Source organism: Medicago sativa, chromosome 1 (assembly GCF_051527215.1).
Source record: "Medicago sativa cultivar Bolivia chromosome 1, Bolivia_mono, whole genome shotgun sequence".
Classification (NCBI taxonomy): domain Eukaryota; kingdom Viridiplantae; phylum Streptophyta; class Magnoliopsida; order Fabales; family Fabaceae; genus Medicago; species Medicago sativa.
In genome coordinates, this window is record NC_140749.1 from 30160929 (window position 1) to 30184609 (window position 23681).

Sequence of the window (23681 nt, forward strand, 5' to 3'; positions counted from 1 at the left end):
TCATCATTATTTTTAATTTGCTATGGCTTTACAGGTGAGTAGATTGGCAAACAAAGGGAATAAATGATTAATTGAAACTATGAGGTTAGAAAACGTGCAACAAAATTAAGGACAAAGACATGAGACTAAACTACCTATCATAACTCTAGTCACACATGTTACTAATATATTTCCTTCAAAATATTATTGTTTTATTTTATTGATCCTATTAAGTCACACACAATTCACTAATCAAAACATATAACTAAATAGATAAAAATAAATAAAATTAAAGGTTTTAATTAATTAGTTCAACATATAAGTGATACAATTTTCTTAATATTATTTTTTTACATAAAACACGTAGTTGAATAAATCATAAATCTAGAAAATTACCTTAAAAGATATATATAATATACATAAAATATTGGGATGTTACAAAGATAATCACATAATCAGGGTTGCAATGCTAGATGAGAATTTATATTGCATGACAATTAGTGCAATTAAAGAGATTTTTACTATATAATTTAAACGTTAGGACCAATTATCTTCGAAATAATACATGAGCACTATACGAAGAAACCACGAATCTTTAGATTTTTATCATTATTATTGTTTAGAAGTAGAAAGAGAAAGATAAGAATGTGAAAATGTAAATAAGGGAACATATAGAAAATTGAATCTTTATAATAAGGTGGTAATTCTGAAGAAGGAGTTACACTAATTAATGTTGGTACATAGTTTTGTGGTAAAAGGAGTTACACAACTTCTGAAGTAAAATGTGAAAATTAATCTAGTGTAACCAACAATTAACTTAATCCTTAATCAATAATAATAATAATAATAATAATAATAATAATCCTTTCAAAAAGAATAATGATAATATCTGTAAAAATGAAGCGTAAAACTATCATTTTATCTAGTTAGGGTTGATAGTTTTTAAAGTGATTATCAACCCTCACTTGTGTAAAGCGTAAAACAATAAAAAAGACACCACAAAAGAGGGGGGGTTCAAGAACCCTCTTTTTCCCTTTATAAAATTAATCCCAAGATAAATAGTTTCTCCCCCTTACCTCAAATTCACGGAAGATTGCAGCTTTTTGCTTGAATTCCTAGATGGGTGTCTTTCTCTCCTCCTCTTCTCCTATGGCTCCTTAACCCTAGTTCTTCCATTGCTCCTTTCAGAATTGCTATCTACACCCATAGCCTAGTTACTATTCTTTCAGTAACTCTTCAACCTTGCTATTTACACTACCATATGTCTAAACCACTAAACACTACACAACTTATTACTTACACCCCTTTCCTACCCAGTTTTACTAATGCACCTCTCTCTATACTATACTTTCTTATTCTTATTAAAAACACTATTTTCTTCTTAAAATTGTTTTCTCACATTATTTAACTGACTAGTTAACTCCTTTACTTCCTCATTAATAATAACATCTACAACCACGAATAATTTAATTTAATAATATCGAGCAATTAATACTAATAATAACAATGATACTAATATCAAATAGTAATACTAATACTATGCAATAATAATACTAATACTATCCATTAATAATACTAACAAATTAATATTAAAAATTGAGGTGTTACAATGTATACATCGTGCATTATGTGGTCTGTCCTCGACTTTAATGCACGTTATATTAATTTGTGATCATATGTCATGTAGAACGTGGATGACTTGCAGCCAAATGTCGACCATTTTCCACCCGTACGTCAGGACGATAGCACACTAATACATTACAAAGCGCAATTGGTCATCAATCTTTCTTCGACATACAACATTATGATATTTTCTCATCCTACCCTAAGAGATAAACTTGGAATTTAATTTCGGCTTTACTTTCCGTTTTTTTCTTGTTACAATATTGTTATAGATAATAATAATTAAAAAAAATAAAGACAAACAAAGTATCCTTAACAAAAAAATGACAAACAAAGTAGAAAAATAAAAAAGCAATTTTCAATATTTTTTGTTTGGGTAATGCGAATGCCTTTGTTCTCCGTTATTCATCTTCTTTTTCTTTCTATCAATTTTCTCTCTCATCCCATTTTCTCTCTCTAAAATCTCAGGATTCTCACGCCGCTATTGTCATCTCCTCCTTCGATTCCAGGTTCGCTCTCTCTATCTTCGATCCATTCATTCCCACCCCAATTTTTCAATTCCACTTTTTCCCAATTCATACACCAATTTTTTCGGGGTTTTTCAATTCCGCTCCATTTCTTCGATTTCGATCAATTTTTCTCATTCAAATCGATCTTGTTCGCTTTTACTGTATTCATTCTTATTATGAATTTTCAGTTTTCACTTTCATGCAATTTGTGTTTATAACTGTTTTGAAATCTCGCTGTTTTAATTTAATTTGATTGGTTTTGGGTTTAATTTTTTAATTTTTTAATCTAAATTTTAGGGTTTAATTCATGGGTTTTTTGGGTTAATATTTTTAGTTGGGTTTTTGGGTTCAATAGTATTAGAAATGAATTATTTTTAGGTTTTCTTGAATTATCACTTTGTCATGTGCTGATTTCATTTGATGAATTGTTACCATTTCAATTTGAATTTGTTCTGTACTTTTAATTAATTTTTCTGCCACAATGTGTGCTTATAATTAATTTTTCATAATTGTAATTAGTAAAAGTTGACTTTTTGTAATCATAGGATCTATGAAGCAGGGACACATTGACACGACATTTTTTTTTAAATGAATTAATTACATGCGTCAGTGTCACGTCGGTGACATTGATACATGTTGAACACTGGACACGCCTTCCATCAGAAGTGTCAGTGCTACATAGTTTAGGGTTTTCGGTGATGCAGTTGGAAATATTCAATTGAAATGTTTGCATGATTTATTTATGCGAAAAAGTTGTTTGAATGGTTTTCTATGATATAATACAATGTGGGGTTTTAGGGTGTTGATTTTGGTGCTTTGTTTTTGTGATTCATATGTAGCAGCTGTTACAAGAAGAGTGTTAGTGAAATAGTGTTTGATCAAGAAATGGCTGGGGTTGCGAGTGAGGAATCTGGAGCGGGAAAGTCTGTGGAAGGAAGTTATAGTGGGCACCGTGGGGAAGAGTTGGCAGAATGGCGATCATCTGAGCAGGTGGAAAATGGAATTCCGTCGACTTCACCTCCTTACTGGGACACCGACGAGGATGATGATGGTAGTGAATTTACAATTGTTAGAATTAGTTTTCTATCAACAGTTGTTTAAAATCTAATGTTTTTTATTTTATTCCACCAAACAGGACCAAAACCATCGGAGTTGTATGGAAAATATACTTGGAAGATAGAAAACTTTTCAAAGATTACCAAAAGGGAACTTCGTAGTAATGCATTTGAAGTTGGCAACTATAAGTGGTATGCGGCTTTCGATAAACTTATTGGCATACATGGTTATGAACATGTTGTAACCAAATAAACCATTGTGTCTTTTGTCATTCACCTTGTTGTTTCATGAATCTATGAATATTGACAAAATTAATTGTTTGTAAAATGCATTGATCTACACACATCTCTGTTAAAAGGGAAAACTATTGGTTTGGGTTACTTAGTTTTTCCTATACATTATGACTTTGTAACCATCTAATTTGTTAAATAAGGGGAATATACTTTACTTGATTTGTGAAATGTGCATCATATATCAGAAGTAGAATACAATCACATAATTAACATGCCCGATGCAGATCTGGTGTTGAAACCTTAACATTTGCATATGTTACTCAGACATTCCTTAAGATTTGATGGATACCATGCTTTATAGTTGGAGTTTGGATCTAATGGTGATGTAATATATGGCAGGTATATTTTAATTTATCCACAAGGTTGTGATGTATGCAATCATCTCTCTCTGTTTCTCTGTGTTGCCAATCATGACAAACTTCTTCCAGGTTTGATTCTTGAATTTTCACATTGCATTTATGATTTTTTAGTTTCCCTAGCTATTCTTAATCCCACAGTACTTGACTTCTTTTATATTCACCCCTCTTTTTGTGGGCAATGCAGGATGGAGTCATTTTGCACAATTTACAATAGCTGTGGTTAACAAAGACGCCAAGAAATCAAAATATTCTGGTCCGTTGGTAAATAATTACCTTAGTTATTGGAGTTACAATTTTTTTAAACAGCATTATTAACCTATTTTACCTGAATTATTTTAGATACATTGCACCGGTTTTGGAAGAAAGAGCATGACTGGGGATGGAAAAAGTTTATGGAGATTTCGAAGGTGAGAGACGGCTTTGTTGACGAGTCTGACAACTTGATAATAAAAGCTCAAGTTCAAGTCATTAGGTTGGTGTTCTATATGCTTAATTTTTTTTAATTTATTTATGTTTATAATATTACAAATATACATCTCCGGGTATACATGTTTTTGACTTTATTTGTTACTTATCTGGAAAGAAGAAAACATGAATGTTTTCTAATCTACTAGTTTGAGCTACTCGTCCTTTTGTGAATGCAGTTTATTTGAAATCTGATAGCTAGCAAGAAACGATACTCTTTCTTTGTTGAAAACTTCTGAATAGTTTTTTGTGAAGTAGGTTATGACTACCTTCATATAATTGTTTTAACATTCATCTCTGGGATTGTAAACCCCAGATCTCATTTTTGTTATTTTGCAACCCAGCAGTATTTTCAATGACATTGTTTTCGCAAATAATTTGACTTAGTATGTACCTACATCGACTTAAGGGTAAGGATTTCTAATTTCTTTAGGTCTATTAAGTATTGTTCTTTTCTGTTTTTTTTTTTGCCTAAAGGTTGTGCATAAAGTCTCACAACAATCCGTCTAAGTACCTTGGAGGTCTCCTTTTACTGTCACTGAATTATAGGGTTTTTTAGTGTTGTACTCTTCCCCAATCATATACTGTGGTACTCAAAGCAACCTTTTTTTGTTTGGTCCAGTGTGTAACTATGATTTGTTTTGGTTTTGTTCAAATTGTTTTAAATGATGATGTCAAGTTGGCTCTTTGCTTCTTTATTTTCTAGTTGACTAAAAACTAGTTAAAACTGATATCTTATATTTTGCTTTTGACTAAGGTGAAGTTATAATATTTGAGGCCAAAGTTCTAAGGGTAATACAGTGTGTAAGATGTTTGAAGTTTTGGTGTGTATATCGTTATAGAATATTTTTGGTTTTAAATAAATAACCGAAGTTCTTTAGCGGAAACAATTTCATAGAAGGTAATGACTAAAATTGTAGTTTTCACTTAATAATGACCAGATTAGTTAATAGTGTCAATTTGCACTGCAATAGTTCTGGTGATTGTTCTCTCATGTCGTGTTTTATATTCACACAAATTTGCCTAAGAGTGTGACCTTTTGCAGCTAGCAGCTTCAACTCTGAAGAGAGATGAAATTCCTGTTTTATCCTTCATTTTCTCCATTGGCTACTAATTTCTGGGTAGACTTTTGTGATCTACACCAGGAGGATTTCTTAATTAGCATCCCTGCATTTATCAATAAAACCCCGTAGGCCATAGGCCAATCTTTTGTTTGAACACCAGTGCTCTTCCTACACATTTTCCAACTACTTCCCTCTCAACCTATTTTTGGCAAAATCCTTCTTTTTCTGTGGCTCAAATAAACCAGCATTTGTTCTTAGGTCTTGTCTCTGCCGCCTCTGTTTCACATAACTTAGTCGGCCATAGCTTCTTCCTGTTTCTTTCCCTTATTCTTCTTGAACTTTTTTAGATGCTGATTTATTAATGTTGTGTAGATTGATTGATGGTGATTGTATGTCTGGACTCTGGCTTTTGTTTATTAATTATGAATCTCTAGTTATGGGAAATTTTTTTATTTGACCATTTATATTTATGAGTATAATATTTTAATCTCGTATCCATAATCTTCAATACAGCCGTAATCTAATGATGCTGCTGTCCAGGATTGACTGACCTATAACTAACTAATGTGGAATGTTGTTGGGTTTTGTTTAATATGAGTAATTTGAAATTACAAAATGAGGCCAAAATTTTAAAGGGCTTACAGCATGTACGATATTTAAGTGTTTTTATATATAAGTATATATATGATATTTTTCTTTATTATTTAAAAAAATACCCAAGTCCATTTAGCAGAGATGATGTTTTTACAAGTTTATTGCTCATTAGTAATGGCGAGTTCTGTTATATCCTTGTGGTGTACTGGTGTTTCCCTCAAGTTGACATACTGTAATAGGTTAATGAATAGTACTCTATGATGTTTAGAAGAATTACACACATGGCCCCTGCATATCTTGTTACATTGGTTACCCAATGCATACCAAAATCACCCACTATTTTATTATATTCTGATGGTTATTCCTGCGGAGGAGCATCAAATGACCAGTTTTTATCGTTAACACCCTAAAGACTGCAAATTGGCAATTGCTGTTTCAAACAGATATTCTGGGGTCCTTCTTCAGAAGCTTTAAATTTAGCTTTAAAATGATTTTTATCTCCTTCGAAGATTTTTTGTTTTTGCTGAAAATTGTTATCCTATTAGAAGGAGATAAAATGATTTTCTATGACGTCTTTAAGTTTGTTCTGCACGACCTAGGTAAACCTTTGCTAACAGATGTAAAAAGCAGATTGACTGTTGTATGTTGGTTCGTTTGGTTGTAATTTTGTGAGGCTCTCCTGCATTCTGATGTTTAAATTAAAATACTCTTGATAACACCTACCTTTCTGAAACCATGCTGCTTCTGGATTATATCTTTTTACTTTCTTAATTGTTATTATTTGCATTGGTGCAATGTGCTTTGTAGCTTTTCATTCAGATGTATGACCATATATGTTTTTTAATGCACAGGGAAAAAGCTGACAGGCCTTTTCGTTGCCTTGATTGCCAGTATAGGAGAGAGCTTGTTAGGGTCTATTTGACAAATGTAGAACAAATTTGTCGGCGTTTTGTGGAGGAGAGAAGAAGCAAGCTTGGGAAGCTGATAGAGGATAAAGCTAGGTGGTCAAGGTATTTTGTATTCATTAGTATTACCTTTTGAAATATATTTATAGGGAGCTTATCAAGTGAGAAGAGTGGAGTGTCTTATTGTGAGAGATGAGGGTTAAATAGTCACCATTGTATTAAAATGAAAGGTCCAGATGCAATGCTGCTCTTCTCTTTTGTATATCCACTCGCTTCCTCCCCTTTCTCCGCCATTTGTCATTTGCGGTTCTACTACGATTTTGTTTTCGAAAATGATATCTCGAAGTCATATTTTTGTCTGGTGATACTTGTTCTCATATTTCTAGAAATTACTTGAAAGTTCTTGTAGCACCTAAAATCTAAATCCAAGTTTCCTGATCTTGATTACTGCAAGTTTTCTTGTAAATTTTTTGATTGCATAAAATTTTGACCATTAATATAACAAGCATGTGCGACTCTTGTCAGGTTTCCATGAGCCCCACGCTTGAGGCTTGACCACAAAAAATGAAATCAACCACGCACTTTTCCTTTAATCTGATCGAATAAACTGAAAAATTTGAGAGACTGTGTATGAATTGCGTACAATGAATTGGACGTGAGTAAAAAGGGGGAGGTCCGAGAGAGACGGCAGTAGCGCACAATATATGTTTATTATTAAAAAGGGAATTATTAAAACGGGAATTCAATCTGGACAGTTACTTTACATCCTTTTGTTTATATGACACTACTCTTACTTGATATGCCCTCTCTCTAAATGGAATGTGAATTATCTCCTTATGTTTTCTGTTATTCCTATATCTTTAAATTATTACCTTTTCATACTCTATGATCGATCATTAGCAGCTTATTACATGAAGTTTTAAATCATTTAAGTTAATTTTCCTTTAATCTAGGAAATAAAAAATGTTAGTTATGCTTGGTAGGAAAGAAATCATTACAGAAGGGCAACACTTTTCCTTTAATCTAGGAAAATAAAAAATGTTAGTTATGCTTGGTAGGAAAGAAATCATTACAGAAGGGCAACACTTTAGTTTAGTCTTGTAATGTGACAATGGTGAGATGCACTCTAGGCAACTTTGTGTAATCTTATGCCTGTTTTCATGTATATGAAGATTCACTTGTATACTATATATTATATTCTACATTCCATAGCAAGTTTAATAGGGTATACACTGTTTATCCTATTTGGTATATTATTATATTAGGATTCTTTGACTTACATCAGATCTTGAAATTTTGGTTCTTATTTTCGGGCTAATTAAATACGAATTTGCAATGTTTGCAGCTTCTGTAAATTTTGGCGAGAAATTGACCAAACATCTAGGCGCCGCATGTCTAGGGAAAAAACAGATGTAATTTTGAAAGTAGTAGTGAAACACTTCTTTATAGAGAAAGAAGTGACCTCTACTTTGGTAATGGACTCCTTATATAGTGGATTGAAGGCTCTTGAAGGCCAGACCAAGTCCAAAAAAGGTAGGGTAAAATTGTTGGACGCTGAAGAAATGCCAGCTCCAATTGTCCGTGCTGAGAAAGATATGTTTGTACTGGTGGATGATGTTCTATTGTTACTTGAGAGGGCTGCTATAGAACCTCTCCCTCCAAAAGATGAGAAAGGTCCTCAAAATCGCACAAAGGTGAGAAATGGTTTGTGTTGGTTAAATGATTGGAAATTATGTTGATAGATGGTGACATAGGGAAGACTTGGGAAGAAAAGACACATGGTAAAAATTAATGGGATTCATTCATAACAAACAATAACAACAATGCTTCCAACAACCCTGATAGTGCGCAATCCCATTTCTGTTATTTTTTTAAATATTTTTGAATGGCCCCTTTCTGTTGTTGATTAATGATAGCTTGCTAAAAGCTTAAGGACAGCAAGGGGAGCACTGTAAATATCAGTGAGGGGAAAAACATAACATCTTTAGGCCTTATTCATGGGCCAATCTTAAAATACTTTTTTTTTTGGAAGAACTTATGTGTTTATGTATTGATTATAGAAAATTTTAAATAACTGACCAAGCAAGAAATTATGTAAAGGCGGATAACTAAAAATCTATCCCATATTCTGAATGATAGGCCCCATTGTTTTAACTTTTAGTGAACTTCTGTCTGCTGGTTAGCATAATCTACAAACTAGGCCTAGTTTGGCTATTAACACATTGCACATGTAGAATGGTATTCTTGGTCACCTGGGAAGTTGTTGTCAATGGATATGTTTTGTTTTTTTTAGTTTCAAAACTCTTTTTTATTGCTAAGAACCTTGTTCGCCTATTTTTGGCAGGATGGAAACTCTGGGGATGACTTCAATAAAGATTCTATAGAGCGTGATGAAAGGCGTCTCACAGAATTGGGTCGCAGGACTCTGGAAATATTTGTCCTTGCCCACGTATTCAGGTATCATATACAATTAGTTCTAGTGGGAAAAGGCTTGGTTCTTCATGTTGTTGCTGCTGTATATTTGTTGATAATACTCTTACTCTAATAAAGATTTCAGTATTGTATTTTGTTGAGAGGATTAAGTTTTCATGCGGTGATTTTTAGGCGATTTTCTGTTCAAATTAGCTGTGAGTACTTGGAAAGTTAGTATGGGCTTGTGTGATCGATTTCTCATCATGCGAACAAATTTTGTCTAGGTCATCTGTTGCAAATTTCAAAGTGCATGTTTGGTTCTCCGCATTGCTTCCTTTTAATAGAATATTTTGTATGTTCACTTTCTATATTGAATCCTGTAGTGAAAGTATGTTCACATCCAAATGAAAGAACCATTTTTCTTCTTATTTTGTCCAATATATGCTACATCCGGTCCAGTCCGTTATCTCCATTCTCGTTAAAAACCAAAGTAGACATTTTTTTCGTTCATTGTATGTTTCTCATTTCTTTCTCTCATTTATATATTATGTTGAGGAGGAATCAAAATACATCAAGGCAATACTTGTGTAAGTGTAATGTTACACCAGTCAACAAGTTTTTATTGGATACATAATTTATATAACTCACCATTGGATTAAAAGATATAAGATCATCTGTATAAAATTTTATATTAATCTGAAATTATTTAAGATGCACAAAGATTAACAGTTTTCAGTAAAAGTGGTTAAGACATTTATCTTTATGACATCTCAATGACATATCAAATGACTTCAAATTTATGTAAACTTTGAGATGATCTATATGATATAAAATTTCAATCTAATGGTGAGTTATACAAAATATGTATCCGATAATAACTAATTAAATATATTAAGAATAAAACTATATTCATGTGTTTATTTAAGTTTTAAAATAAGAAAAAGTAAATAAAATCCTGTACAAGAAATTAACAAGTAGATTTTTTTTTTGGTGGTGTCCGAGGTTCGAACCCCGGACCTTGCATATATTATGCATTAGTAGATGTTTTATCTTGTTATGTAATTTCATCCAAATTGAATTAGATTTTTTCCATGTAGTATTTTTTCTTCTTACTTCTGTTGCAAATTATTATTTGTTTTTTCAACAAACTGATATAAAAAATATAATTTGACACTTACACACACACTTTTTAAGTAATTTTACATTCAAAAGTACTTTTTGTAAATATCAAAACATTTTTTTTTTGTCAAATATATGTTTGAGGAAAAGTATCCAAACATAACCCACTTAATAGCAAACTCAATTTTAACCAAAAGAATGTTTGCAAAATGAATTTTTATCGAAATTACGTTTGCCAATTTTAATACAAACATGCAAAAAATTGTTAGTCTTTGTTTCAGTATGATGTCAACTTCTTTTTCGGAATCTTGTCCATTCAAATTTCAAACTGTGATGCATGGTAGCATGAAAACACTTGCCGCAAAAGTTCCACTACTAACCGTGAGACATAAGGGGCTTTCAGCCTGTTAATGCTAACTACTAACAACATTGGTTTCACTACATGACATTCTGAATTATGAATGTGTAGTTTGTGCTATTTATTATACTGATACTGAGTTTGGATAGATGGACAACCACGGGACATGATTTGGACGATATGAAATGATTTGTGGCTAGGATTTTGGTTTGATATCTGATAGTTTGATAGATATGCTTGTGCGATTAATTTTACTGTCAATGAAAGTTTATCCATAAGTATCATTGTCTACACAAAAGTGATTCGATGCTTGTTAACATCCTGCAACCTGGGCTGTGTAGTTGTAATATGAGGTGTTGACTGTATGAGTTATAAAACAGGACATGCTTAACTTTATTTTGGTATGTAAGGTGTTTATTATGTTTGTACTGATTATTTTATTAATCTTTGTTTACCTGTAAGTATAGACTGTGCAGGCTGTGAATGGATTAGGTTATCCTAACTATCTACCTAATGAATGCAGCAATAAAATTGAGGTTTCTTACCAGGAAGCCGTTGCTCTGAAGAGACAAGAAGAGCTCATCCGTGAAGAAGAGGCAGCATGGCTGGCTGAAACTGAACAGAAAGCAAAACGTGGAGTTAATGAGAGGGAAAAGAAGGCAAAGAAGAAACAGGTGTGGCATCTAAATTCATCATCAAGGGATCTCAGATATCCTAAAATTGTTTTCACATAAGTACTGCATTTTGTGGTAGTCCTGATAATAAATTGGGTTTTTAATTAATCATTTAAGATTCAAGATCAAATAATTCTTATGATTTCCTCTACCGAACATGGACCACAAATTATCTGTAAAATCAAAACATTTGGTAACATTGTAATGCAATTGTTTTATTATTATTTTGAAGAAATAATCTAGTTTCTGATATATGATATTTGCTATGACTTGAGTTTATAATTTATTGAAACCCCAAGCTATGGCATATTAGTTTTTAATGAGGTTGTGCATACATGATTTTCTTCTGTCTATCTTTGATGTACATGTTTATAATCCTTTACTTATTTTACAACCTTGCATTCCCATGAAATAGCTTAGGTTACAAGCCAATTTGTATTCTTCTGGCTAATTATTCCTTCACCGGAAGTATCTTGCCATCAATTTAGAAACTATAACTTCCCAGCTTCTTTCTTTATGTCCCCTTTCCCGTAGCATACCTGCTACTAGTGGGATTAAAGGATGTCATAATACACGGGGTTTGTGAGAGTAGTTCTGGGCTTTCCTCTTGAACTGCTGACAGAAGTTGTTTCTTGTCATCCAGGCCAAACAAAAACGGAACAACCGTAAAGGAAAGGATAAAAGTAAGGATGAAAGGCCTACTGTGGAGGTACATGACAAGCAGCAAGACGATGGTTCTTATGTGAAAAAGGATTCTAACATGGATGAGGTTCAAACTCTGGATGAAAAGCTTGATGCACTGGAAGTTGTTTCTGATTTGTCTGATTCTGTGATAGGAGTTGACGAAGTTATTCAGCCTGATTCAGAAGAAAGAGATGCAAGTCCTGTTAATTGGGATACCGATGCATCGGAAGCTCATCCTTCAACTGAGGCTATTAGCAATGGTATAGATCGTCTTACGCCTGTGCAAAATGGAATGGCCGAGAAAAGGAGCAGTTCAGTGATAGATGACAGTTCTTCGACATGCTCTACTGATTCTTTGCCTTCAGTGGTGATGAATGACCCCTACAAGGGGAACTCCTTCTCAAATTACAAAGTCCAGAAATCGCCTAGCAGGTAAGTTTATGCATTGTTTCTTTCATGGGGATGAATGTCAAAGTTGTTTTGTATCAATTTAATTTTCCACCTTTTGTCTGTAGAGGTAAGAACCAAGTAAAAGCATCATGTAATGGGAGTAATTGGACAGCTGAAATGGACAGTCAGGCATCTGGTTCAGCTTCAAATGCTGTTGATATTAACGAGTCTGGAAGTGGTAAGGTAGGTGAATCTGAGTCTGAGGGTGCAATCTGCTTACAGGATCGGTTGAAGTGGCTCAACAAGCCTGTTGTCAGAAAGGTTTTTTTTTTTTTTTTTTCCTTAAAGCTCATGCTCATGATTTTCTTTCATGCTACATGTTACTTTCTTATGTTTGATAATACTTGAATTTTCCCAGTTTCTTTTGTCATGAATTATCTATCTCAAAAGCTTAAGCTATTGAGGGAGATACACATGGTTTGTTATTAAACTTCTAACATGCATCCTCGCGGTAAAGTCTTTCCCTTGTAAGTGTTTGGACAGTACTTGTGCTGAAATTCAACCGTTATTACAAGATTTGGGTTAGAAAGGGCTAAATTCTAACTGCTTGGTTATAGTGGCTCTGATTCCATTTCATGAACCAACTATGCTTTCAACCGGCGACACAATGATTTTTATATTATATCTCTAACATTACCATTAAGGGAGAGCCTAAGTAGTTTACTCACTGAGCGATGCTGGGCGGTTTAGACCGGCGATGTTGTATGATACGGAGTGTTGGGCGGTTAAGAGCTAACACGAGAATCAAGCAAGTGTAACGGAGATGAGGATGTTGCGTTGGATGAGTGGTAAGACTAGACGGGACATGATTAGGAACGACACCATTAGAGAGAGAGTGGGGGTAGCACCTATAGTAGAAAAGTTGGTAAAAAATAGGCTTAGATGGTTTGTGCATGTAGAGAGAAGACCCGTAGATGCTGTCGTAAGAAGAGTAGATCAGATGGAGGAGAGTCAAGTCAAAAGAGGTAGAGGAAGACCTAGAAAAACTATAAGAGAAACCATTAGAAAGAATTTAGAGGTCAATGAGTTGGATCCGAATGTGGTTTATGACAGAACACTATGGTGTAATTTGATGCATGTAGCTGACCCCACTTAGTGGGATAAGGCTTGGTTGTTGTTGTTTTATATGGTTTGTAAAAGTAAGAGACGCCTGAAGACCTTGTTTTACCAAATTTCTTTTTCATATGCAAATAAGATAAAAAAATAATTTGATTTTGCATTGCTGAAAGATTGGTCTGCATAACAATTGAAGTATTAATAGGAAATTGATTTTTTTATTTTTCATTTTGCTTCATTCCCCAACTAAGTGAAAATATTTTCACTATTCAATTCCCATTAGCTATCTAGATATTAGAAGTATGTTTGTGTAATTGTATTATTTGTGTTTCCCTTAGTAGAGTGGGCCTTGGGCTCTTATTGGATTGCAGACTCGGCCTATAGCCAGCTAAACTTAGTGTTAGGACTTAGGATGAGATTATTATAAACTAGTGACTGGATTTTGTTAGTTACTTCTCAGAATCTGAACACTCATAATTCAACATAACAGTTTCAGATTCTCTAAAACACATCAATTTCCTTCTCTTTCTATCATTTTCCCACATTCTATAATACATATACAAATACTATCAGTATATCCAAAATTGAAAGAGGCTGCGCAATCGTACTCACACATTTTGCCGCTTTTCATTCCTTACTTTATTTTACATGTGCTAGCATAGGGATCTGTGCTTTCTTTTTCTTGAAGGGTGGGAGATTGGGTTTGGAATTGATGTAAACTTCATGATTACATGTTTAGTCGTTTTTAAAGATGACCTTTGACTTACCTTTTCCTTTTAAATTTGCTGCGTTGTTTCAATAGGGGTGTGTTTATTTTCAATTAACATCTATTTTTAGTGCAATTTCATTGTGAACATGATTTAATTGGTTATGCTCTTCTATTTGATAGGAGGAGGAGGTTCTTTTACCGCAAAAGAAACAAAATATTAAAGAGCAGGTTGATGTTGAAAAACCTGTTGCTAATGGGAATCCACAGAAAGAGATGACACCAGTAGGGCCATCCTCGCCAAGGAGTCCCTCTAGAAACTTACCCTCACCTGTTAATGTCAGGAAAACATCTTTTAGTGTCTCACAACAGACAGGTAAAGATACATCGGCATCTTTAACGTCTGCTTCACAACCAACAATTGTGCCTAAAACAGAAATCCAGAAGACCTCACCTCCAAGACCAACTGAAAAACCTATTGCACAAGTGACTATGATGTCAAGGCCTTCCAGTGCTCCTTTGGTTCCTGGTGGTCCCAGGCCAACTACTTCTGTCTCTGTGGTTCAAACAGCTCCGCCTCTTGCACGCTCAGCGAGTGCAACTGGCCGATTGGGTCCTGATCCCTCACCTGCTACTCATAGTAATGTTCCTCAGTCGTACAGAAATGCAATGATGGGGAATCAAATGGCTTCAACATCAACCAGTTTCACTCATTCCACCTCTAGTTCAGGAATAAATCCATCTTCAGGCTATTCACAGCAATCTTTAGTATCATCGCCAATGTTTTTGTCCCATAGCTCTGAAAGAATGGGTTCTATGGGTGGCCAGTCTAGTGTTCCTTTTGGTATGATTACTCGTGATGTTTTGCAAAATGGGCTGCAGTGGGTGGAGAGTTCTCAAAGGGAAGCCAGCAGGAGTTCTCAAAGGGAAGCCAGCAGAAGCATGCACTATGAACCATCATCCCGGCTCAATGATGTTCAAAACCTGGATTTGTTCCAACCAGTAGATAGTAGATCTTTGGACCAAATGCCAAATGAGTTCCAAGCCTGCACATCTAGGCGTCAGAACCAAGGGTTGTTGGCGGATGAGTTCCCTCACCTTGATATCATAAATGATCTGCTTGATGATGAGCATGGTATTGGGAACACAGCCGGGACAAGTTCAGTCTTCCAATCCTTCAATGATGGATCACATATACTAAATCGACAGTTCACTTTTCCCGGAAACTTGGATACAAATGATGATTTGGGATCCTCAACCAGTTCTTGTAGGTTTGAGAGATCACGAAGTTACCATGATCCTGGATTTCAACAAGGGTATAACCCCTCTAGAGGATATTTTGACTCGATGAGGGATTATCATCCACAAGCAAGTACACTATATGGAAATGGAAAAGTAGATGGGTTGGTTCCAAACCAATGGCAGATGGCTGGTTCTGATCTATCTTATCTAGGCTTGCGAAATCCAGACATTGATGGTTACTCATACTATCAAGATTACTCGAATTTGACTGGTGTCAATGGTTATACAGTATTCAGACCTTCGAATGGTCAGTAGAGGGAAATGATGGCAACGAATGTAATAATGTGTTTGAGGAAATTGTTGGGTCTGTTTTAGATTGGAGCGAGGTTGTAATCCCCTTGATAAGAAAACATTTTGTAAAGAGTGTTTCTGAGTAATTGTGTTCCAGCTTTTCATGATTTTTTACATGCCATGATCTTCAAGGATTATAGGGACTATTATACATGTTCTTTGAGTGTATTATAAATAATGTATTGGATGTTACAGTTCAAAAACAATCATAATCAGGTTTTTTTTTTCTTCTTTAAAGTATTTCTTAATTTTTTTATAAACTTCATGAATTTATAGCGACAATTATGTCTAATTTAAGTCATGTAGATGAGGGCTTACAATTAAAATCAAATATCAATACACTGTTTGTGCAACCGATCAATATTTTCCATTGTTATGAATTTTAGTTAAAATACCATCCCATGAGTCTGATCGGAGTGAGTAATTTCAACTAATAACACTAGTTCAAGTGTTACTTTTCATGAGTTTTATACAAAACCGATTTTAGATCAGGGCATGAAGGTGAAGGTCAACAACATGGATCATCTCTTGACTCTATTTTATGTTTTTAATTGTTATTTCCGTTTGAATAATGATCATAGGTGTTTTTTTTTTTTTTTTTTTTTTTTTTTTTTTTTTTTTTGTATTTTGAGCATGGTGAGTGAATTTCTTAAACCGGTTATGACATTCATATTTTAGTTTAAATTATTCAAACACCTATTAACCTTTCATGCATATTTTTTTTTGAAAGAAACCTTTCATGCATATGGAAGTCAAAACCTCTCATTAGATGCCGGAAACATTATGTTATATGATCTGCTATAGCTTGATGAATTTATTACACAATAATCATACCTTAAAGTAGACTTCAACTATATTGAAGACATCATTAGTTCTTTCCATTTTAATGTACAGTTTAATCTGATGCACACTTGACTGTGTTGTATAGACGGTTAGCATGAATATGGACACACTTGATTGTGTTGATTATGCTGATTCTGTTATATCAAATTTATTCTTCCATTTATTTGTGGATATGGTAGCATTGTTTCACATTAGATATCAATGTTTTACACAAACTCGCCAAGAAAGAGCAAAATAAAGAGCACGCCAAAGAGCGAGACGAATATAAACCGTGGAAAAAGAATGTCAAATGACCTCACCGTCAAAACATAAAGATAAAACGCCGGAAAGAGGAGGCGAACACAAGCTATTAATTTAATAAAGAAATTTGTTTTCCCTCAAGTAGCCAGAGGCTCCGAGACGTAAAATTCACTTAAGTAAGTGAGCCCTGTCTCGCCAAGGCAACCCCATTTAGGGTTCATATACCTTAACCGATACAACTTCACCGATTCACATATCAAACTTCACAATCATATCGCTCTCACATATCGAACTCTTCACAATCCCTTTTCCTCCTTTCTGAAAAGGTAACACTTCTCAAAGTCTTCCTCCGTTTTGCGTTTTCGGTTTTGATTTTGGTTAGATATCATCGAAATTATCTTCGATCCATGCTTTTTCTCTATTATGAATCACAATTTATATCTATTTAATTCACATTGTTTGTTTTTTGTTTTAAAATTCATGCGTTTGATCTGACAATGTTGTGTTCGCCGAATATGAAATTTATCTGATTTTTTTCAACATTGATTAGGGACTGGATTCATGACCTTGCTCATAGTTTTGTGAATTTTGAAATTTGTGTTCATTTTGATGTTTTCGTGTGTGAAGAGTGGGAAAACTTACTCAATTTTTCACATTGATTAGGCGGTAGATTTGTGATTCATGTTTTCAGTTTTGTGATTTTTTGGAATCCATGTGTTTGATGTTGCCGAAGAATAATAAATTGAACTGAAACTTTTATACTCCATCCGTTTTAAAATGAGTGTCGTTTTAGCTAAAAAAAATTGTTTTAAAATGAATATCACTTTCAGTTTCCAATGCAATAATAACTTTTTCTTTTCAATTGTACTCTTCAATTAATATTATGTTACACTACTTCCAAAGTATTATTTTTTCTTTAATGAAAAACAAACCAATAGTTGATTAGGATAATTTGGTAAAATTGCTATGACATTTGACTATTTTATTCCATTTCTTAATCTGTGTGCAATTGGCTAAAGCGATACTCATTTTGAAACGGATGAAGTAGTTGATACCAGGGAGTGGATTTGTTATCTTGCTCACAATTTTGTGATATTTTTTTAAATCTACGTGTGTTTGATGTTGCCGCATGTGAAGAATAAGAAATTTAAGTTTATTTTTAACATTGATTAGGGAGAAACGACCCAATGACACAAGTCATACATTTCAAGTAAATTAGCTCTTCACTAAAGTGAAGCCGAAGAAACACACACAGAGGTAATTTACTCCACATATTTTTTTTTTTTTAACTATTGTTGAAAATTTAAGTTTAGAATAGTAGCATTACAACATATATATGTTTCCTAGATGACTAGAGTAGTTACAATATACCAACTGTACGCTATCTAAACCTTTGACAGTTAGTTATAACATAACTGTCTAGGTTTCTTACAAAAAGCATAACTGTCTAGATAACTTGTGAAGCAAGCTATCCATATAATTAAGGGTTATTATCCTTTATTTCATTTTGCAATAGCATCAATTGAGCTTTATAAGATAATACTATTATTTTAATGATTTCACATCAAAAGTTTATCGAAAGAAAATGATTCTTGTGTTCATGTCTGCTATTCAAAAGAAAGAATAAGAAAATCTATTAGTTTTGTTTTTCTATTGTGGCGGACTTGGTTTCACAATATCATTGAGATACATTTTTTTGTCAAATATTAAAATAATACTAAATCTAATAAGAGGTTAGATTAAAAATAGTTGTAGCAATCAAAATTACAAAGAAAATGCTCTATTTTTTATTTGTTGAAAATGAACTAAAATTACACCATTACTAATTATTATAAGAACATCTCTTTCTATATTGAACTAAAATTACACCATTACTAATTATTATAAGAATATCTCTTTCTATATACGTTACAAGATGATCATTTAATCATTGATCACCCATCTTGTTATTTAGTAGACTCTTCACATATTTCATAAATGAGAAAACACGTTCAACACTTGCAGTTGCCACTGACAAAATCAGAGCTAACTTCATAAGCTTGGACACCAAATCAAAGGTAGTGCTCTTGTTTGATTTCACAAGCTTTGCACAAAGGTCTAAAAGTCCTTTCAACTTTGCAAAATTGGGATCACCTCGAACATTTCTAAGATAATTCCGAAGTTGATGGTACACCACCTCTTCTGACACGTCCTTAAAATTATTTGAATAAATCTCGACCATCCTCAATAATTTTTTCACATCAAAAGCTGCAAATGATGAAGTTGGACTCAAGCATGCAACACATTGTAAAATTTCAGTTTTCTCTTAATCAAATTTAGCATTGAGTTCTTGCAATTGCAAATCTACAACACTAAACAAACAATCATGCTTATAATGATGCAAATTAGAGACACTTGAATCTTGTTGCCTAACTTTCTTTCGTTGCACATATGTAGCATCCATATCAGGCACATCAATATCAAGTTTATTACAACTTTTAACAACCTCACACACAATAGGTTCTATGGTGTAGTGGTTAGCACTCTGGACTTTGAATCCAGCGACCTGGGTTCGACTCCCGGTAGGACCTACTATTTTGCTTTAAAAAAAAAAACTTAGACACAAGTTTTTCCCAACCATCGTTCCTCAGTTCTTGTAATTCATCTTTGCTATTTTTGACACGTGACAAAGCATTCAAAAGATCTTGATCATGCCTTTGTAAAGCTACGTTCAAAATGTTTGTAATCCCTAAAATCTCAACCATCAAATATAACATGAAGATAAAATCAAATGATTGCAACACATCTAGCAAAAATATGGTTTCACCATGTTTATCAAATGGTGTATCATTTTGCACTTCTTCAATAACCCCAACAATGGAACTACACAAAGTAATTAAACTACGAAGAGTTTGATGACATGTCATCTTATGCTATTCTTAGCATGTTTTTCAGTCATTTTCAATAGGTTTTACCAGAAAAACGGAGGAGTATTAGATCAATTACCTATGATTTGGGACATTTGTAATATTTTCTATATTTGAGTATGTACTTCTGTTCTTCCTGAATCATAGCAATTATAGGGTGTTTTTTTTTATGTAATTACGAATAAATCATGCAAATCGGCAAACTAAGAACATCCGAAGACTACTGAAGCCCTTGGGAAGATCAAGAATGAAGATTCAAAAGACCTCAGAAGACTTTACAGAGGGAGAAATTATGTTTCCAAGTCCCAATACTTCTTATATGGAAGCAAACACCCAAAAGGGCAGAAAAACAGAGAAAAAAGGTCCGAAACGCACTCACATGTGCCTAGGGCATGGTTTGTTCTACACTCATATGAACCTAGGGCATGAAGTGTGTGCCTTGTGCACTGATTAGTGCAGGCCAAAAATGCTTTTTCCTACATTTTTTGTGGGAAAAGCCCAATTTTTGGGCCCAACTCAGGTGGAAACTTTCCCTATAAATACCGCATTCCTCATTCACAATTTCTCGTTCAGAATTGGAGCAGTTAAAGAGGAAGACGCATACTATGAGATTTCAGGAGGAGTTTCTCCCTCCTTTCCAAGTTTTTCTAGTGTATGTTTATTTCTTTTTGTAATTTGTTTTTAGTTACCATGAGTAACTAAATATTTTTAGCCTAGGGTTCTAAGATGAACCTTTATTTTATTTGTTGGTTAATTATTTAATTTAATATCGTTTATTCAGTTATTTTCTGTTCGCTATTTAGTTTTACTATAGTGCGTAAGATTTGTCTCCTTTGGAGGGCAACCATAGTTTATGCACTTAGGCAGTGATAGGGCCTAATATTGATAGTTATATCCTGATATTTATATCTGTCTATCTAGGAAGTAATTGATTAGTAACTAGACGAAATATACCTAAAGCGAGTAGACCCTATTAGTAAGTACATAAGAGGTGACATTACTAATATTGAGTAAAATCTGTTGAACCTAAGATGTAACTAGTTATTGATTAAGGAAACAAGTGACTTCATGACTTAAATCAACCCAATAACTTCATTCTCCTCTAACTTGGTAAGGTAGACGCTGATAGGGATGCCCGTTTGTAGAACTACCGAGAAGGAGAGTGTGCTATGTACTCCTAAGATTCATAAATGGGAAAACCTTTAGGAACATTGCCATCATACCTTTGGAAATTTAGGAACACCAACTTAAGTCTATGTTTCAATTACCCTTGAGGGAGTAAGACCCCACATATAAGGATCACCGTGTGACTAGCAGGTGCAACTCAACAGCGGATGCATATACCAAAGTCAACTGAGAGAGTAAGATCCCGCACATAAGGTTCACTGTGCGACCAACAAATGCAACTTGACAAACCAATTAGGTTAGAACGTCTCAATGGACTCATCACTTAGATAGTCTACTAATAATAATTGAATGCAACTTGACTGTTAATTAATTCCAAATAATGAATCCTATCCGCTACTAACATTTCTACAACCAAAACAGGTAATTTGCTCTGTTGCAAACAGATAAAAATTGCAAATCTCTTAACCATCAGCTCTTTTATATTTTGTTGTTCAAAAATAAGTAACACAAATTGTTTGGACAAAACAACAATCCATGTGGATACGGTACTCTACTTATCATTTTATTACTTGGTAAATGATTTGATACACTTGCCTAATCCGACCATTAGATTCCTCAAGCGAGAATCCCGATGAGTATCAATGGCTTGAGCATAAGATGATTCTTGATTCTTTCTACTATCGGTCTCTATCTGACCCTTCTCAATCAAATTAGCATAATGAATTTCTTGTTTTCCACGAAGTAATTCTTGTCTTTTGTTAGATGATCAAATGAAATTAACACAATATTGACCTTACCGAAAAAACCACTAACATTTGTATGACTGTGAACACAAGCAACAAGTGCCAATTGAAGTTGAGGAGCGAAATAATGCACATAATCAGTACTCCCTCCGTTTCAAAATGAGTGTCACTTTAGCCAAAAAAATTTGTTTCAAAATGAATGTCACTTTACATTTCCAATACAACTTTAATTTTTTTGTTCCAACTTTACCCTCAATAAATACTCCAACTTTTCTCTCACACAATTTTCAATACAACTTTAAGTTTGTCTTTTTCTTATAAAGTAAGGGCATTTTAGTAAAAGTGTTATGTTTAATGATTATTTCATTTCATCCCTTAATATGTGTATAATTGGCTAAATCGACACTCATTTTAAAACTGTGAGAGTAGATGAATTATCATTTTGCATTAAAGTTCTCAACCCACCAAACCGACCTCACATATTGCTAGCTCTCATATCCTTCCCCCCAATGCTAGACATACTTAAGCCATTAATCAACAACAACTATTCAAGTGCCTCTTTAAGTGTCTTAGCATTTGTTTCCGTAACATGTACAATACCAAGAAATATTTCATTTACCAAACCTTCATTATCAACATAATGAATTACTGCCATTTGTTCTTTGTCAGCACTATCACCAGATTCATCAATCAAAACACAATACACATCATCTCCAATATCACAAACAATATTATAAATTATTTCACATGCGCACAAGCCGCAGCAAGAGACTTTTAAATCATAGGACAAGTCATTAAATTTATCCAAGAACACAATCCAATACATTAGTTACTCCATCATTAGTCGCAACCATTGCTCTTCTTAGTCGCAACCATGCCTAATTAACTATATTTTGAATATGCACGTTTTTGGTAGGATTTGACCAAGTTAATGTTTTCACATGTTGACGAAACAAAGTATATTAGATTAGATAATTATAACTAATATGCAAGTCGTTTCTTGCGTGTGCTGTGGTGTCTGTATGACATCAAAAGTCCTCTCCTTTTATGCCCTTTTGCAAAAATCCTTGCCAACTTTTCACGTTACAATATTCTTTATACCTATTTACATGGTAACATCCTTAAACCCTAGTTCCAAGAAATTTCTCAAACTTTTTTTTTTAAAGAAGAACTTTCTCAAACTTGACCATTGTTTTTAATTTCTTTCCTCCACTATATACTAGGGGCATGTAAACAATCAAACTTTTGTTTGTCAAACAAGGATACACAATTTGATAGCCATCTCTATATATCAATTTCTGAGTAATGATACGTAAGCATATATATATGCTTAATTAACACGCAGAAATCGTGACCAATTCAAATATACATATCTTTTTTTTCTCAACTTTCAATATTATCTAATTCTTAAAATCCTAGCTATAATATAGTCATTAGTCAAAAACCTTGAATTAATGAAATATTTTTAGTCACAAAAGTAAGCCTCACAAATGGATACATGTACCACCTACCTATATATATATGCCAACAACCTCTAGTAAGATATACAAATTAAGTCTCAAATTGGTAATTCCAACACACCATGAGGGCTCTTAATCTTAACATTGTTTTTGTCCTCTTACTGCTTCTTACCATAATCTATGTGCGACCAAACCTTGGTGTTAGGGTTTTGAACATGAAAGAGCTTAGGTTACAAGCTCTTGATAAGGGTCCTGTGGCTCCATCTGGGCCTTCTGGCTGTACATTTATCCCAGGAAGTGGTGGTACGCACTGTCCCATTGAGGAAATGAATGTTGCTGGCCATACTAAGCATCATCACCATAGTAGTGCTTCCACATGAAATTGTTCTTACATACATAGAAGAAATCAAAGAGATATAGTTTGTATATATTTGTGTGACAAATGATTCATTGGTTTATTTA

General features: G+C 33.7%; 1 protein-coding gene and 1 non-coding gene across 3 annotated transcripts; both read left to right on the plus strand.

Moving 5' to 3' along the window:
* Positions 1–1995: 1995 nt before the first annotated feature.
* LOC146954168 (TNF receptor-associated factor homolog 1b-like) lies at positions 1996–16136 on the plus strand. 2 transcript variants are annotated; one of them, XM_085715004.1, is made up of 13 exons: positions 1996–2111; positions 2951–3162; positions 3247–3358; positions 3800–3888; positions 4004–4072; positions 4159–4291; positions 6794–6952; positions 8193–8541; positions 9192–9304; positions 11260–11410; positions 12054–12526; positions 12610–12805; positions 14490–16136. In XM_085715004.1, the coding sequence occupies exons 2-13, from the start codon at positions 2997–2999 to the stop codon at positions 15861–15863; spliced, it is 3384 nt and encodes a 1127-aa protein (XP_085571130.1). In that variant the 5' UTR covers positions 1996–2111; positions 2951–2996; the 3' UTR covers positions 15864–16136. The 2 variants fall into 2 exon arrangements, with proteins under 2 accessions (XP_085571130.1, XP_085571121.1); XM_085714995.1 differs by having other exon boundaries at positions 2954–3162.
* A 3344-nt stretch (positions 16137–19480) lies between these two features.
* Positions 19481–19552, plus strand: TRNAQ-UUG (transfer RNA glutamine (anticodon UUG)). The gene has a single exon. It is a non-coding gene; the product is annotated as a tRNA-Gln (tRNA).
* Positions 19553–23681: the final 4129 nt, after the last annotated feature.